Source organism: Ceratotherium simum, chromosome 11 (genome assembly GCF_057802395.1).
Source record: "Ceratotherium simum simum isolate JZ-2026a chromosome 11, ASM5780239v1, whole genome shotgun sequence".
NCBI classification, from domain to species: domain Eukaryota; kingdom Metazoa; phylum Chordata; class Mammalia; order Perissodactyla; family Rhinocerotidae; genus Ceratotherium; species Ceratotherium simum.
Genome location: NC_141910.1, coordinates 45,224,627 through 45,240,310, shown reverse-complemented (window position 1 = coordinate 45,240,310; position 15,684 = coordinate 45,224,627). Strand labels below are relative to the sequence as shown.

The window sequence follows — 15,684 nt, the reverse complement described above, 5'->3', positions numbered from 1 at the left end:
TAATGCAAAGGTCCAGCAAACCTGCCCACCTTCCAGCATGCCCTGGAATCAGAAGGCAAATCTCACAGAAAAGCCCATGATGTTTCACACCCAATCAATGGAAAGAGGAAAAATAAATTTCATTTTTGGGTGGTATATCGGTTAAGATTAGATGACAAAAAATCCAAAAACAAGTTGCTTAATGAAATAAGACTGAAGTTTCTTTCCCTCTCCTGTAAATGTAGTCAGTCTGGGCTTTTGTGGAAGCTTCGCAATCTTCAGATGTTGTGAGCACACTGAGATATCTGCGTCTAAATTTGCACACTGGATGGAGGCTTGAGTTAAGGTGTATTTATAAAAGACCATAAAATAAAGACTTGAGATATAGTCAATGTTCTGTGCTCTCCACAACTGAAACTTCTTTAAGGCATTAAATTTAGGCGCCTTAAAATCAGCAACATTAATAGTTTGAAATAAAAGAAAGAATTTGCTTCACACACCATTTTTATTTCTTCTGCTTCTTTAAATCGTCCATGTGGGGTTTCCTGTTGAAATGAGACCAAAAGGGCAGCCATCCACAGCCTCCTAGGCTGCAATACTAAAAAGGAATCAGTTGTTTATTTATTCCTGTCAGGACCAAGAGCCAAGAGAGTCGGCTCAGGGGCAGATGTGTGTTCAAAACAGTGATTCGGTTAATATGGAGACACATGCACACCCAAGTATGAATTCCTTTGGGTTGTTTCCAGTGTCTTCATTAACTGATACACAAAAATCATGAAAGGTTCCATGATTACCATGACAACAGCTTTCAGTGACTATGAATGTCTGTGCTAAATGACCCAAGGGCAAACCTCTTTGAGAGATCTCAAATGGATTGAATTTCTGATGTGCTAAATTCTAACCTTATTCTCAAAATCTCCCTAGCGAAGCAGCACGTTTGAATGGATAAATGCATGAGGCCTTTTCTCTAATTAGAGACTCTGGCACAATCATTAAATAAGGAGGGAAAAAGATACAATGGAGGTAATAATAGGATATTCTCAAACCAGGGCCATATCTGATTCTTTACCTCATAAGTATTTCCAAATTATGGTCTATAACTTGAGGCCCAAGTCATTTTCACTTTTTCTATTTAACGTTGTCAAGCTGCCACTGGAGTAGGTGACTGATGGCAAGGGCAGCACATCTTTCATTCATTTGACAAGTATTTATTGGGGGCCAGCCAAGTACCAGGTACTGTTTTAGACACCCAGATAGAACAGCAATCAACACTCAGTCTTGGCCCTCACAGAGCTCAAAATCTAGGGAGGAAGAAAGACAAGTCACCAGGCAATTATGATGTCTTATGTCAGTGCTAGGACTCAGGAGCTAAAAGTACTCCAAAAATATGCAGTAGAAGCTGTGTATCTGGGAGGGCTTCCTTGAGGAAGTGACATACCTACAATGATATCTGAAGGCGAAATAGGGATTGGCCAGGTAAAGATGAGGAGAAAAGAGTGTTACAGCATGCCCAAGGCATGAAGAGTAGAAAGAACTAAAAAGTAGTTCAAAATGACTGAAATATGGAGTAGGAGGTGAATGTGGAGGAGTAAGCAGGCACCAGATTGTGAAGACCTCTGTTACCGTGTCCAGCAATCTGGACTTCATCATGAGGGCAATGGGGAGTATCTCAGCGCAGGTTATTTTGGTTGCAATTAGCAGAAATCCAAGGCCAAAAGGGGATTTGGGCAGGGCACGGAGTAGCTTGCAGAATACAAGGCAGAGAGGGCAGATGGAACTCGCTGGGCTGTGCCCCAGAGGGAAAGGCTTCAAGAATCCGTGCCTCTGTGTCCCTCAGTGTGCCTTCCTCGCTGTCTCCCTCTCTCCCTCTGTGCAGAGCATCTCTCTCAGTCCTGGTCCCAAGTTCCTGGGAGACAGAATCTAATTTCATCAGCCTGGCCTGGCAGGTGGTCTTCAGAGAAGAGTAAAGTGGTTAGGGTTGTGTTAAGGAAATAGAACAATTCTGCCATAGAAACCCCCTTGTACCAACATATGAAGAGAGAAGAAAGTGAACACAATTTATTAGTGAGTAAGCGTCACAGATTTCCATGCGTGCACAGGCCAGAGGAAAGCGTCTACCAAGTTTGGAAAGAATTTCACACAAATTTATACAGTAAAACAATTACAACTTCCCTTATCTCCTTGGGAGATAAATGCGCCCATCTGGTGATTGTCTCTTGTATAGCTGGAGACCCCGAGTTCCTTCTGGAGGGAAGTATTTGCGGATCCAAGGGTCAGAAGGCCAGAAACCTTGCGTTGTAAAGTCAAAAGGTCAGCCTATGATGGGCCTATTATGCTGAGGTCAAGGAGACACTCCAAGAGGAGAAAGAGGGGAGACACTGGCCTCCCTCCTCTTTGCCAAACAAAGAAAGCTTATCATTTTACTCTTACAGTTGACACCTCAAAATATATCTTACAGAGAGCTACTGAAGGGTTTTAAGCAGAAAAGTGAAATCATAAAAGCAGAGCTTTGTACAAATCCCTTCGGCTGCAGTGTGAGAACAGACCAGGTCAGTGGTTCTCAAAGCACCTTCCTGGACCAACACCATTAGCATCGCCTGGGACCTCTGCCCCCCGCTACCTCCGTCCCTCCCCCACCGACCACCCAATCAGAAACTCTAGAGTGGGGCTCAGCTGTCTGTGTTTTAACAAGCCTTCCAGGTGATTCTGATGCCAGGTAAATTTGAGAACTGGCGGCCTAGAGAGAGAACCAAGATCGGGGCTGCTTACAGATATGAATGTGAACTCACAGATTCTCTTCAGTGCCCTCTGACCTCTCTTCTAACCAGCCCTCAATTTTCACCAGTGTTTATTCAAGACTAAAAGTCTTCACCACCCCGAGGACTGAAAGTAAAGTAACAAAGAGGAGGTAATTTGAGAATTTTAGTTGGTGGACAATTTGCTGACCCCTACTGCACATGTGGCACTCCTCTCGACTCTTGAGGATCTAGTGCCCAAGACACGGTGCCACGAGTTGGCAGAGCCAGATTTAAAACTCAGGTCTATGTGAGGTTGAGCCCCAAATGCTTTTCCAATGCCTCTTCCCAAGCTAGCCAAGACTAAGGAATGAAGTATCTATTGCCTGGAGGCGGATAAGGGTGTTGGACGATGAAGGTTTACCAAATAAGAAATGAGGGAGAAGAGATATGGGGAAGATAGGAAAAGGAGAAAACAGCACTAGTATCATCCTTCAGCCTGGGCTGAGACCATACGCCATTCCAGTGCATCTATTCTGTCTACACACATGGTTACTGTTGCTTTAGGTAATTGTCGCTCTCTCTCCTCCCTACTTTCTCTTCTTTTTCATTTCCTTTTCTTCTCATCTCCTTTTCCTTCTTTCCATTTCTTTGGTCTGCCAATGGCCCCCAGTGGCCCTCATGGACATTGCTTAGCTCCACTGGGGCCCTTTGGACCAAGAACGTAGTACATGTTGAAAATAACCTGGCATGGAGGTTTTACAAAAGGGAAAGCAAAGATGAAGAAAAGAAATGGGACAAGTTCTTCCAGCTCTACTCCCCCTACCTATACACGACCATTCATCCCACGCTAATATTGTGCTTCCGCATACAAGGTGGTATTGGGTACAACTTTACTCCATCACACTTGGCTTATCACATCACCTTATTTTCTAAATCAAATCAAATCTAACTCCAAACAACAATTGAAGGGTTTAGCTGTGTTCATAACACTCTGATCCTGAGGCAGTCATGATACTTTATGAATTTTAAGGATTGACTTCATTTATGTGTCGATTACACATTCAAAAAAAGGCCTATTCTTCAACTCAGGAGCTTTTCAGCTCACACTGTAATAAACCCATCATACGTTTCCACATAAACTATGTCCACCAACGACTCTAGAACAGTCCTTGCCTGGCAGAGTGTCTGTGCTAGAGAGAGAAAAGCTCTGAAGTTGTAAAGTCTCCTCAATAGCTTTTCCGCATATAAGGAAGCCTCAGAAGAGGCCCAGAAGCAATGGCCTTAGTCCAAGGTGGGTTCAGATGAGCTGGCATTACACAGGTGAGAGCCATGACGATGAACTCCATGCAACACGTTACTGGCTATTCATCTCTCAAAGTCTCTGATTTCAGTGAGCATCCAATTTGTGTAAGATAAAATAAATGCATGCAAAGGAAAGCCTTCCTGGACCCAACTCCCATTGCCAATACACACATAAAACTAGTTTAGATTGCTACACGACCTCTAGTATATGTTTATCACGCATTATTATAAGAGCTTTTTTATACAGTCTTTCTTCCCAACTAGACCAAAAACACCGTGAAGATATAATTAGTGCTTATCAGGTATTTGGTGGATGAATGGACAGACAAATTAACAACAACAACAAAAAACACCATGAAATAAAGCAAATTGGGGTAAATGCTACATAAGAATAACAAGGAGTCTGCAGTAGGATTCATACTGGTTTCATGAAGGAGCATTTGAGGTAGGACATGAAAAATAAGTAGAATTTTACAGGCAGAGGCTTTCTAGGTGGACTAAGCCCAGATATCCTGGGGAGCAAGTGGAAAATGAGGTCAGGAAACAGTGAGTGGTGTGGTTGGGTTTAAGTCATGGGGAAGTCATGGGAGATGCAGCTGGAAGGTGGGTGAGGACCAGGCAACGACAGTCTGAGAAACTTTGTTCTTCACCATTCTTTAGAGGGTGGGGACCCCTGAGAGTTTTCTGAGCAGGAAATCTACATGATGAAGACAACAATCAGCAAGGTAACCTACAGCAAGATGTTCCGCACTGGCAGTGAAGCTACATTCTGAAATATTTCCATTCCATTGGAGTCTGTTGAAATAGTCTTAACTTGGGGTGAAATGTACAACCTTTAATTCACAGTTCTCTCCAATAAGTTAACCTTAATACCTTGTAAGGCATGGAAAGATTTTTGCAATAGACCTTGAAAGGGTGGATGATTCCCAGAGATACTGCCTCAGGAATGAGGAGGTCACTGTGCTGGGACTTGGTTATTTGTGTGTTGGACACTGATGAAGAGATATACAACTCTGTGGTTGTCGGATTTTGTATAACATGCACACGGCTTCTTGAGGAGGGTCACACGTTGTTAGCTATAGCAACTTGTGAGTAATCCCCAGTGTTTGCTTCCTTCTTGGACACCTGGTGCCAATACCAGTGTGTTCTCCACACAGATTGGTGTGTGTGCCCTCTCTCAGCCCATGAAAACAGAAGAAGATTAACTTTCTGGCCCTCCTTCTGAGGTGTGGGTGAGAAGGGAGGCAGACTCTCTCTGTGGTGCAGATTTTTAGTTGAGTAAACTATACCATGGCAATCCTCAGAAATAACAGGAAAACAATGCAGGGAAAATTACACTAGAAGAATTGCCTTGCAGGTATTTGGGAAAAATGCACAGATGTGTACACACACACAAACACAAACACACTCATACCCACAAACTATTTGCAAGATATCTCCTGCATTCACCCACTGGTGGTTGTCAGTGATCTTCAAGTTCAGAAAAGCCCTGTAGGGTTAGAGTAGGGAAGCAGCAATTTGACTCCTTCTCTTCAGTTATGGAAGAGGCAACCAGGTGGAGCTCGTAAAGCTTTGGGTTTAGAGCCAGAGGGCCTGAGTTCTGGTCCTGGGTCCACCACTTAATTGGTACCTGAGCTTGAGCAAGTCAACTTACCTCTCTGGAAAATGAGAGGACAATATGACTTTCCAGGTTTTGTAAGGATCAAGTGAAAGAATGTGTTTTAGACTCCTTTATAAACTAAAAATAGGTTACTTTTAGAGTCACAAACTTCTGTGGCTGCCCAAAAACTGTGTTGCCACAGGTAAGTTAACCTCTGTTATCCAATCATTGCTTTGTCACATCCTTCCATGGAGTATGGATGGAGGTATTTTCTCAAGCCTGGCAAGAACACTGGGTAGAAGGACCAACCTTTATAGAGTTTGAAGTGCTGAAAGCTTGAGCTCAGAGTTGTCTGCTGCGGCCAGTGTCCTTTACTGGGTTTGTCTTTATCAACTATTTCTATTGCATGTTTGATGTTTCCTTCAACTGTTGCTGGATGTATTCTTCTTGAGAAATCTTTTATTTCCAGGGAAAATATTTCTTTAACCTTTAATGCTGCACACCTTCTTGGCAAAAGCTTGGCTCAGGCAAGAGTGTAGTATAGTGTCGGAATCAGACATATCTGGGTTCAAATCCAGCCCCACCATTGACCAAAACGGTAGTTTCATCATCTAGAGTGCTGCCATCCCAATGTTAGCTGGGCCACCATGGATCCTCAGAAGTCAGATTAAACCTGTGTAAATACCAATTTGACAACCTTTTTAAAAGTCTGGAGCCATTCCCATGATTTCTGGAGGATCTGCAATGTACTTCCTCATGATTTTCTCTATGAAGCCCCTCCTGTGTTCCCGTGGCCTTCCTGTCCTGCTCTGCCCTGTAACTCAGCTACTTTACTAGCTCCTACCAGAAACTTCCCTGCATCTGACATTTTGTCATATTTTGGAGCCTTTACTACAGACTTTCAAGGATCTGCAGAAGGAATCAGCTTGTGGAGTGCACGATCTTCTTCCACCAGCACCTCATTCCAACCCTCACCCTCTCTCCCTTACTGTCTCATACTCCACCCTCCCTCTCCCATATATGAGCCCATTTTACAGGTAGGCTCTTCTCTTCGCCTGTCTGAACAGTTCAGGCCTCATGCAGGCTCTTGGGAGCCCAGTCTCTATCCCAAGTAGGCTTGTCAAGAAATTTCTTCTGGGGCCGGCCCCGTGGCTTGGTGGTTAAGTGAGTGCGCTCCACTGCTGGCGACCCGGGTTCGGATCCCGGGCTCGCACCGACGTGCTGCTTCTCTGGCCATGCTGAGGCCGCGTCCCACATACAGCAACTAGAAGGATGTGCAGCTATGACACGCAACTATCTACTGGGGCTTTGGGGGGAAAAAATAAATAAATAAAATCTTTAAAAAAAAAAAAAAAAGAAATTTCTTCTGAAAAGAATATTGCGCAGTCCTGAAAAGAGTTCTAGCAAGAGCAATTGTTGACTCTTGGTCACAGTGGAACTGTTACTTCATCTAGTCCCCATGTGATCTGACCCCGCTGACCTCCCAGACCCCGTCACGGACCTCTTTCTGTCTCACTCACTGTGCTCCAGGCACACTGGCCTCCTTGATGTTCTTCAAACCGCCAAGCCCATTCCCACATCAGAGTTTTTGCCCTGGCTCTTCCTGCTGCCTGGAAGGTCCTTCTCCCAGGCCTTTGCTGGCTGGCACCTTTCATCATCCAAGTAACAGTGGTAGGAGAATAAGTAGAGAAGAGTACAGGGACCAAGTCCGTTAGGGCCTAATAGACCATTTTAAGGAGTTTGGACATTATCCTAAGGGCAATAGGAAGCCAATGAGGGATTTTCAACAGGAGAATGATAAGATCTGATTACATTTTTAAAAGTGTCACACTGACCGCTCAGTGGAGAAAGGACTGGGGCAAAGTTTACACACCATGGAAGGAAGACAAGATTGGAGGCTATTGTGTTAATAGTCCAGACAGGAAATGTCAGTAACGTGGATCAAGGTGGAGGTAGAGAGAGAGAGCAGATTTGGAAATAAGACCAGCAGGACTTGCTAATGGATTGGTTTCGTTCATTCATTCAGTTATTCGGCAGACATTCTGTTGAGCAGCAGTGAACAAAACAGACAATAATCCCTGCCCTCGTGATGTTTATGTTCCAGCAGATGAATGAAGATACAACTGGAACTGGGACCTTGAAAAAGTAGTAGCATTTAAACAGATGAAAAGAAAAAGGGTTCCAAGTGTGAGAAATGATACAGGCCAAGTTTGCAAATAACATGCGTTTGAAATGTACCAGGGACAGTATTGGCAAACCCAGAAGCTCCATGGAGGGGACTGTGGAAGGGATTTAAGGATTTAGGAATTTTTCCTCAAGGCAACATAAAGCTATTGATGGTGTTTGAGCCAAGATTCAATGTGATCAAAGATTGTTTAAGAAAAATGGAAAAGAGTGCTTTGCAAAAGAAGTCGCTACAAAGGAAGAATTAACATGACCTGGTCACTGGGTGTCAATGGTCATTTTAATTTCATTAAACTAACTTTTTTTGCATAAATCTCTTAAAAGTAGAACTGTACTGTAGTTGAATATCATAGTCCAACAAAATCAAGGTTAATATGAAAACTATTTATGCATAAGTGCTTTTATGTTATCATAATTCTTCCTCATTAACAGCCAGGAGGCAAGCTTACAATGGCTTCTCTAATTGATTAGGAAATTTGTTTTCAGGAAAAAATGTGGCCTGCCCGGCATCGTTGAAAAGATGAATGGCAAAATAAGAAGCAGAGTATACACTTCAATTTGGCTTGCTACATCATTAGCTCATTGTATGTGATATCACCCGATAACCACTCTGTTATTAGACCAGGCAGGAGACCCAACACAGAGCAGAAACATTTGCAGCTCTGACTCTAAGATTCCAATTTTGCATGAAAATAGTGGCTCAAACAGTACCAGTTTTGCTCAGGACCCCTCTGAGATCAATACAGAAGACACATTACCTCAGTGAGCAGCACCTAAAGCATCCTCTAGTTCTAACTGTCTGGGTTGCAAATGGTTCTTCTCTTCGCCCTATGGCTGGTGCTGAGGGCCTCTGGGAAGGAATCCGTGGCAGATTCTGAGATGCTCTAATGTGAGCTCTGTTACGAAAGTGATAGAGACCATGAGAAGGCATTACAGGTAACCTTAAGGAATCACATGAAGGAGAAGCAGAGCAGATGGGCAAGGAACAGGTTTCTGTGCAAAGCTTCCATTGAAGCAAATCTGGGCTCCCCCAGGATCTCAGTGACGCTAGCCCAGGGCTTCCCTCCGCACCAGCAACTGTCCACTTGGGAAGAAATGGAAGTTCCTCTTCTTGCTTTCTCCAAACGTTCCTGGGAGTAAACTTTTGTATGACATCTAAATAAGTTCTCCTCTGAGGTTAATAGTGGGGACCTAGCATCCTTGCCCACCCGACTCTGTTTGGGCATTTGCCAAAGGTCTTCCTGCTCCCTTCAGACCTGAGAAAGATGCTTCTTAAGCTGCCGTAATTTTGACTTGTTCTCTTAAGGAAGCCTTATTTCTGCACTTTTGATAAAACTCAGAGAAGGGGGAAGGGAAATAAAATGAACCTAAGCAACAAAAGAGAAAGAGAGAAAAGAAAAACCTAAGCTGTCAGCATTGAAGAGTTCAAGTCTTCAGAGGCAATGCAAAGATAAACCATTTCATTGGGGCCTTACGTGGATGGATGGAAGATTCTTGGAAGGCTATAGACTACTCCACAAATAATTAGGAGAATACTGTAAAAAATAAACCACAGTTTCCATATGCTCAAAGAAGAGCTGCCCAAAAGATGCAAATGGCTGCTTCTCCCCGGCTAGATTCAGACATTACACTTTCCAGTGTTTTGGCAATTACTCTGAAAATTCTAATTAGTTCCCTCTCTCCAGCTTAATGTTCTGCATAAATTTCACAAATATTTGACCTTTAGCCCCACTTTGCCCCTGCACCCTGTTTTTCCCAAGTGCATGAGCGTATGTGCTGGATTTCATTTTCCCCCCTGTGGGACAAGTTAATTCACCAATTTTGCTAATCCAGTTGGATGCAGATAAAGCAGATCCTATTTAAGGTACTTCCCAGGGCTTTGTAAAAACAAGACAAAACAAACAAAGAAACAAAAACAAATGTCCCATAAAGGAAGGGGGAAAATTTGACTAGCAGGAAGCAAAATATTCCCATGTGACATTTTTTCCCCTGGTCTTTTTAAACCAACTATTTCATGGAAAATCCTACTGTACGTGCTGTGTGCACCCTGAAGTCCTTCAACAGATTTGATCATCGTATGACACTCACGCATTAAGCTTCTAGATAGACCCTGTTTACTCAACTCCAGAAGATTTGGGTGGGCCTGCCAGGAGATCCAAAATCTTAGGGAGCCAGTGTCACATCCAAGTTGAATCCCAGTTCACAGAGCCTATCACCTCTTATTTCGAATAACTAAGGACCAAGAAGGAATGTTTTCATTTTCTTTGCATCTAAGGGAGGAGATGCATTTGGGAGTGGGGGAGTGATCTGCGGAAAGGAGGAGAGCTGAACGTATTCAGTTACACCCAGGAATCAGACAATTAACTAATTTAAGGAGAGACTACACTGGCATCTTCAGCCCCAAAACTGCCTTTTTAAAAAAATACTCTAAGTCTCAAAATAGTAAGCGCAGACTTGAGTATCAGAGTTTAAAAGACTGAAAGACAAAAAGAAAATAACTTTGGAGAGGAGGCAACCTGTGGCGGGGAGAACGAAACCGCAAAACTGTCTTAAGCATAGTGCTCCACTTCTTAATGTAGACCACAAATTGTTTTAGCCTGTGACCAAACTCAGCCCCTGGGCTCCCAGCAGAAGGACTTCCCAGGCTGGCCCCGCCCTGGCTGTCTGGGAGGGGTAGGTAAGAAAAGAGCAAGAGCTCTAACTTCAGTTCTCTGTCCAATCTGAGTGAGCCACAACTCTGCTCCATTCGGGTACATAAGAGTTAAAAAAAAAAAAAAAAAAAGTGTGCATTTTGGATACAGCTGGAAGCCATTAACAACTCTGAGACCATTTCAGTAACCCAGTGAGAGGGTGGGTGGCCTGGCAGAGATCCCGAATCCACATATGTAATCACAGACTCCTAGTACTGGGTGGGGCTTTATTTCTACCTCCCACCCAATGTAGCAATCTCCTCTTCAATGGTTCAATCCCTACTTGCATACTTCCAGCCTAGTCACTGCTCATGAGGCAGCCCATTCCTTCAAGGGCAACTTCAATTACTAGAAAGTTCTTGGCAAAATTTGTCTCTATAGAAAGTCTACCGTTTAGTTCTAGCTCGGCCATCTGGTGTCCTAGCACACAAGAGCCCTACTTGTAAAGACAGCTTGGCTCCAAATTCTTGCCTTCTTATGGCCAAACAACCCATTTCTGCCAGCCAGCCTTCACATCTGGTGGTTTCCAGATGCCTCCTGAGCCTGCTTACTCTTTGAACTGTGCTCATGTTTTAGAGTCCCTTCTCAAGTATGGGGCCCAGAATGGAATACATTCCCAGCTCCAAGGGCACCAGCATAGTATCATCACTGAGATCTTTTCCTTCAGGAGTTTTTGAGGGAAATTTTCTTCAAGGAAGATACAGCTGCACCCCCGTTTAGGTACTGCCACTAGAGCACCTGCTCTACCTCATCCTCAGGCAAGCTTTCAGCTCCAGAAGACTTGCCTGCTGGATAGTGCTAGCCCAGCAGTGACAGTCACAAGCCGAAAAGGAGGGAGGAAAGTATGAAGGAGCTTCCCCTGGATGCTCAGCAGGGGAGTGCCCAGCTTTCCACCAAGCATTGAGGCGGATGAGAAAAGATCATTTCCATCTTGACCCTGGATCTAGGACCCATTCCCTAGGACGAAGACGAAAGATCATTCTCCTTATCTATCTCCCGTGTCCAAAAACCTTCCATCGAGTCCCTCATCCCACACAGAACACAAGCGCTCAAGCCTCCTTTACCAGCACGGGGCCTCTGCTGCAGCAGGCCAAACTTGTCCAGGCCCTTCCTGACCCCAAGGCCCAGGCTCCCTCATTTTCCTTCCTGGAATACCTTTCCTTCCTCCTGTCAGGTGTCTGAGAGTTGTCTTTTTCCCTGAGCCAGTTCCAGAGCGCCTGAGAAACCAGTGCTCTCTGGCCATGGATGCAGGATGACATTTCTGTCCACAGGAGGTGGGTCTTTTCCCCGAGTTCTCTTCTTCGATAAACTGATTGCCCAAATAAGCATGGGAATGAGCCTTTTGTTTTTGCTCTCAGCCGGTTAAATGCAATGGATGGTCATTGTTGTTCCTTTTGTCTGAGGAATGTCCTAATTACATCTTTGCCTTCATTATATGGAAGGGATCCAGGGTCAGTGCAGGCCTTGGCTTTTAGAGATTAAGTAAATGAACAGTTAGGACCTAACGGAGGCACCCCATGTATAAGCTGATACCATGAGGTGTAATTTTGACCTCATCTTGCATTCCCAGCTGTGCCTCAGATCAACTGTGATGTCAAAGCTGGGAAGATAATCAATCCTGAGTTCGTTGTGAAATGTCCAGCAGGATGCCAAGACCCCAGATACCACGTCTATGGCACGGACGTCTATGCATCCTACTCCAGCGTGTGTGGCGCTGCGATTCACAGGTGGGTGGCTCTGAGCTACTTAATAACTAGCAATCAGGGTGTGGGCAGGGAGCCCCCTGTGCAGGGTTGCCTGATTTAGCAAGCAACAATGTACAAATCTAACTGAGCATCCTGTATTTCTTCTGGCAACCCTGTGCCGTGGGATGACCCGGAAGCCGTGCGTGGTCCGGGATCTTCTTTCACAGCGCTCTGCAGAAAGGAGGACTGACTTCTCTTTATAGCTTAATGGGGAGGGGAGAAGAATCCTCCTCTTTCATGTTCATGACAAGGAAGCCAAAGCTCTTGATGACGTAAAGCATTTTTTTCTACCTGTATGTGCTGAGCGAGGAAATAATAGAAATGTGACTGAGGAAGGTCCAGGAGCTTGGAGAAGAAATGTCACGGCTATGGTGATGGCCTGCAGACAAATGGGAACAGGAAAAGTGAGAAGGAGGGTGACAGGTGGCACTGCTTTGTCAGCTGTTGGTTTGGGATCCAGGAAGGAGGACAGGAGGTATGACATGCTTTGGACTAAGTCATTGCCTAAATGGGGAGAGGCAAAGTGACCTTCACAGAATCCTCAACCTCTTTTGCTTAAGCTTGGAGTCAAAACACAGGGAAATGTATGTTTACTTAATATCTTTGAGAGTAGGGCTACTGTGTAGGTGTCAAGCATTTCAACTGTGTTATCTAATTTAATCCTCACAAGTCTCATATGTGGTATCCATTGCTATTATCCACGTCTTAATGATGAAGAAAGGTTGAATAGCTTTTCTAAAAGCCACACTTTTAAAAAGTATCAGAGTGAGGACTCGAACCCAAGTCCAGCACCCACACTCCTAATCACCACCCAGCGCTGCTTTGAGACCTGGCTTCTGAGTCAATGCTTGGCCACTGGATCCTGGATGAAGTTTCTGAATTATTCAGGCTTCTGGTGTCTCTTTCCCTTTCTTTACTTGCACATCAGTCAGTTGATTGTTCAGTTGTATCTCTGTCAGAGAGAGGAGAAGATGTGAAATTCATTCCCTTTCAAGGTGTCTAGTCAGTAGACTCTCTGAAATTTGGGGAAGCAGTAAGAAAAAAATCTATGCATAAAATAGGATTTAAGGATTAATAGTAGATTTTATTGGCAAACTCCTCTTTTCCCCATCATCACAGAGAGATGATGAGCTAACTGGTTTTTTAATGGGAGTGGGACTATGAAGTCTCCTTTAAGGATAAGTAGTGGAACATTAAAGAAAAACACCATCAGGGCCGGCCCGGTGCCTTAGCGGTTAAGTGCGCGCACTCTGCTACTGGCAGCCCGGGTTCGGATCCCGGGCGCACACCAACGCACCGCTTGTCTGGCCATGCTGAGGCGGCATCCCACCTACAGCAACTAGAAGGATGTGCAACTGTGACATACAACTATCTACTGGGGCTTTGGGGAGAAAAAGGGGAAAAAAAAGAGGAAGATTGGCAATAGATGTTAGCTCAGGGCCAGTCTTCCTCAGCAAAAAGAGGAGGATTGGCACGGATGTTAGCTCAGGGCTGATCTTCCTCACAAAAAAAAAAACAAAAAGAAAAAAAAGAAAAACACCACCAAATGCTGTTTCTTAAACAGACTATGGAATAAAAATATTTTGCTTTTACCCTGAAATCAATTTCATGCAAAAAGGAAAGATGTATACAAATCTCCACACACGTGCATATGCAAGAATACACGTTTGCATGCCCACACACAACTGTTTGCATACACACGTGCATGCCCCTACACATGTGCTTGTACACACATGCATGCCTCCCACACATACTTGCACACGTGTGCATGCTCTCACACAGCTTTACACACACATGTGCATGCCCAAACAGCTCCACAACCATCAGCACCCTCCAGTCTGTGTCTGTGTAAACACTGACACCTGCTGCAGAGGCTGAGGCTGTCTTAAGGTTGCCTGTATTTTTCCAACTGTGATTTGATATGGTCAGCACTTGCCTCCTCTGGCATTTGCTGCCTTTCTCTTGCCTTTCCATGTTCCTATGCAGTACAGAGCCACACAAGTCAATTCAACCTCACCAAAGATGTCATCATAATGACAGCAATCCCTGACACTGTGATTCTCTCGTTCTAGCGTTGTCTCAATTCTATGAGGCTGCTGTTAGCATCTCCATATTTAGAAGAGGAACTGAGGCATAAGGAAGTTAATTAAATTGCTGGCTAGCTGCACATTCAAGATTAGAACTCGTGTTCCCTGAGTTCCAGCCCAGCACCCAGATGATACCTTTACATGAGAACTAGGGGGTCCCAGCACTGTGTAGTGTACCAAGAGAGGACATCGGGGGATGTAGACTTTGGAGCAGTCAGAGTTGGGAAAGGCTTTATGATGGACAGACACACCTTTGGGGAGAAAATAAGGGCATTGACAAGGAGTAGGACTCAGCAATGCTAGTGTTTGGGTTGGAGTGTGGGAACTTGCTGGGAAGAATATAGATGAGGGCAGAGGGGCAGAGGAGAGCTTGAATGTTTCAAAAAACAAGATTTGCTACTTGAGCAACTGAGTGCCATTGTAGCTTCCTGGACCAGTGACCGATATAGTGGGAAACTATTTGGAAAGAAATATCACTGTCCGTGGGGAGGATGAATAGATGTCTTAAGGGAAAACAGTTATGAATTTTGGATACTATCAGTTCCGCTTTTCACAAACAGAACGAGTCTGTTTTCAGAAGGCAAGATTTAAGACAGAGAACATGAGTAGAAAGTGCTTGAGGGACTTCCTATCATTGTCCTGCCAGAGTCCCCCACAGTCAGAACGGGGAACCTGGAGAGAGCGTACTTTGGTTTAGAAATTCAGATTTAGCTTAAAGGATTTAATATTGATACAATATATCATAATCAGATGTCTTATTATGAGTGATTTCCTTGATTCTTTCAAACCAAAGGCATAATGAACATATCCGAGACATCATTTTTTGGCTCAGTCTTGCCCTGAACTAATTTCTGTATTTAAAGTGGGCCCAAGAGCTGGGAAGACAGGAGATTTCTCTGAGATGGGCGATGAAGAGGGCATCTCCATGCAGAGCACTCTTCACGCTGATTTCTGACCAGATGCCCACCATGAGAATGGCAGCCATTCAAAACCTGGCCTCGAAGTGGGCAGTCCCTTTTCTCCGAGCCAAGAAGCTGACTCTCCAGGTCAGGGAGGAGGCAAACCTCGAGGCCATGTTCAGCATCATGCAGGGCGTCCGAGGAATGCGAAGAAGTGGACCTGGTTTTGCTCCTTCAAAGAATGTATATGAAGTACCTACATCTGAGTGAGGATACAAATACGGTCACATTTACATAAATTCTCCAAATCACCATGACTCTGAGCCTCCATCTGCCGTATAAGTAGAACCACAGCCTCTTTCAGGCTCTCTCCCTCCTCTCACATATCCCACAGTGGTCCAGTCTCCTGTGCATCCCACCTTCACGGACTGCTATCGCCTCCTGTAGTGTACACACCACT

General features: G+C 44.5%; 1 protein-coding gene across 1 annotated transcript in view; it reads left to right on the top strand.

Moving 5' to 3' along the window:
- The window catches only part of VIT (vitrin), a 102,319-nt gene that overhangs the window by 31,289 nt on the left and 55,346 nt on the right, over positions 1–15,684 (top strand). The window contains exon 4 of the mRNA XM_087436422.1: positions 12,064–12,220. Coding sequence (XP_087292548.1) covers positions 12,064–12,220 — 157 coding nt within the window. The remainder of the gene's footprint in view (positions 1–12,063; positions 12,221–15,684) is intronic.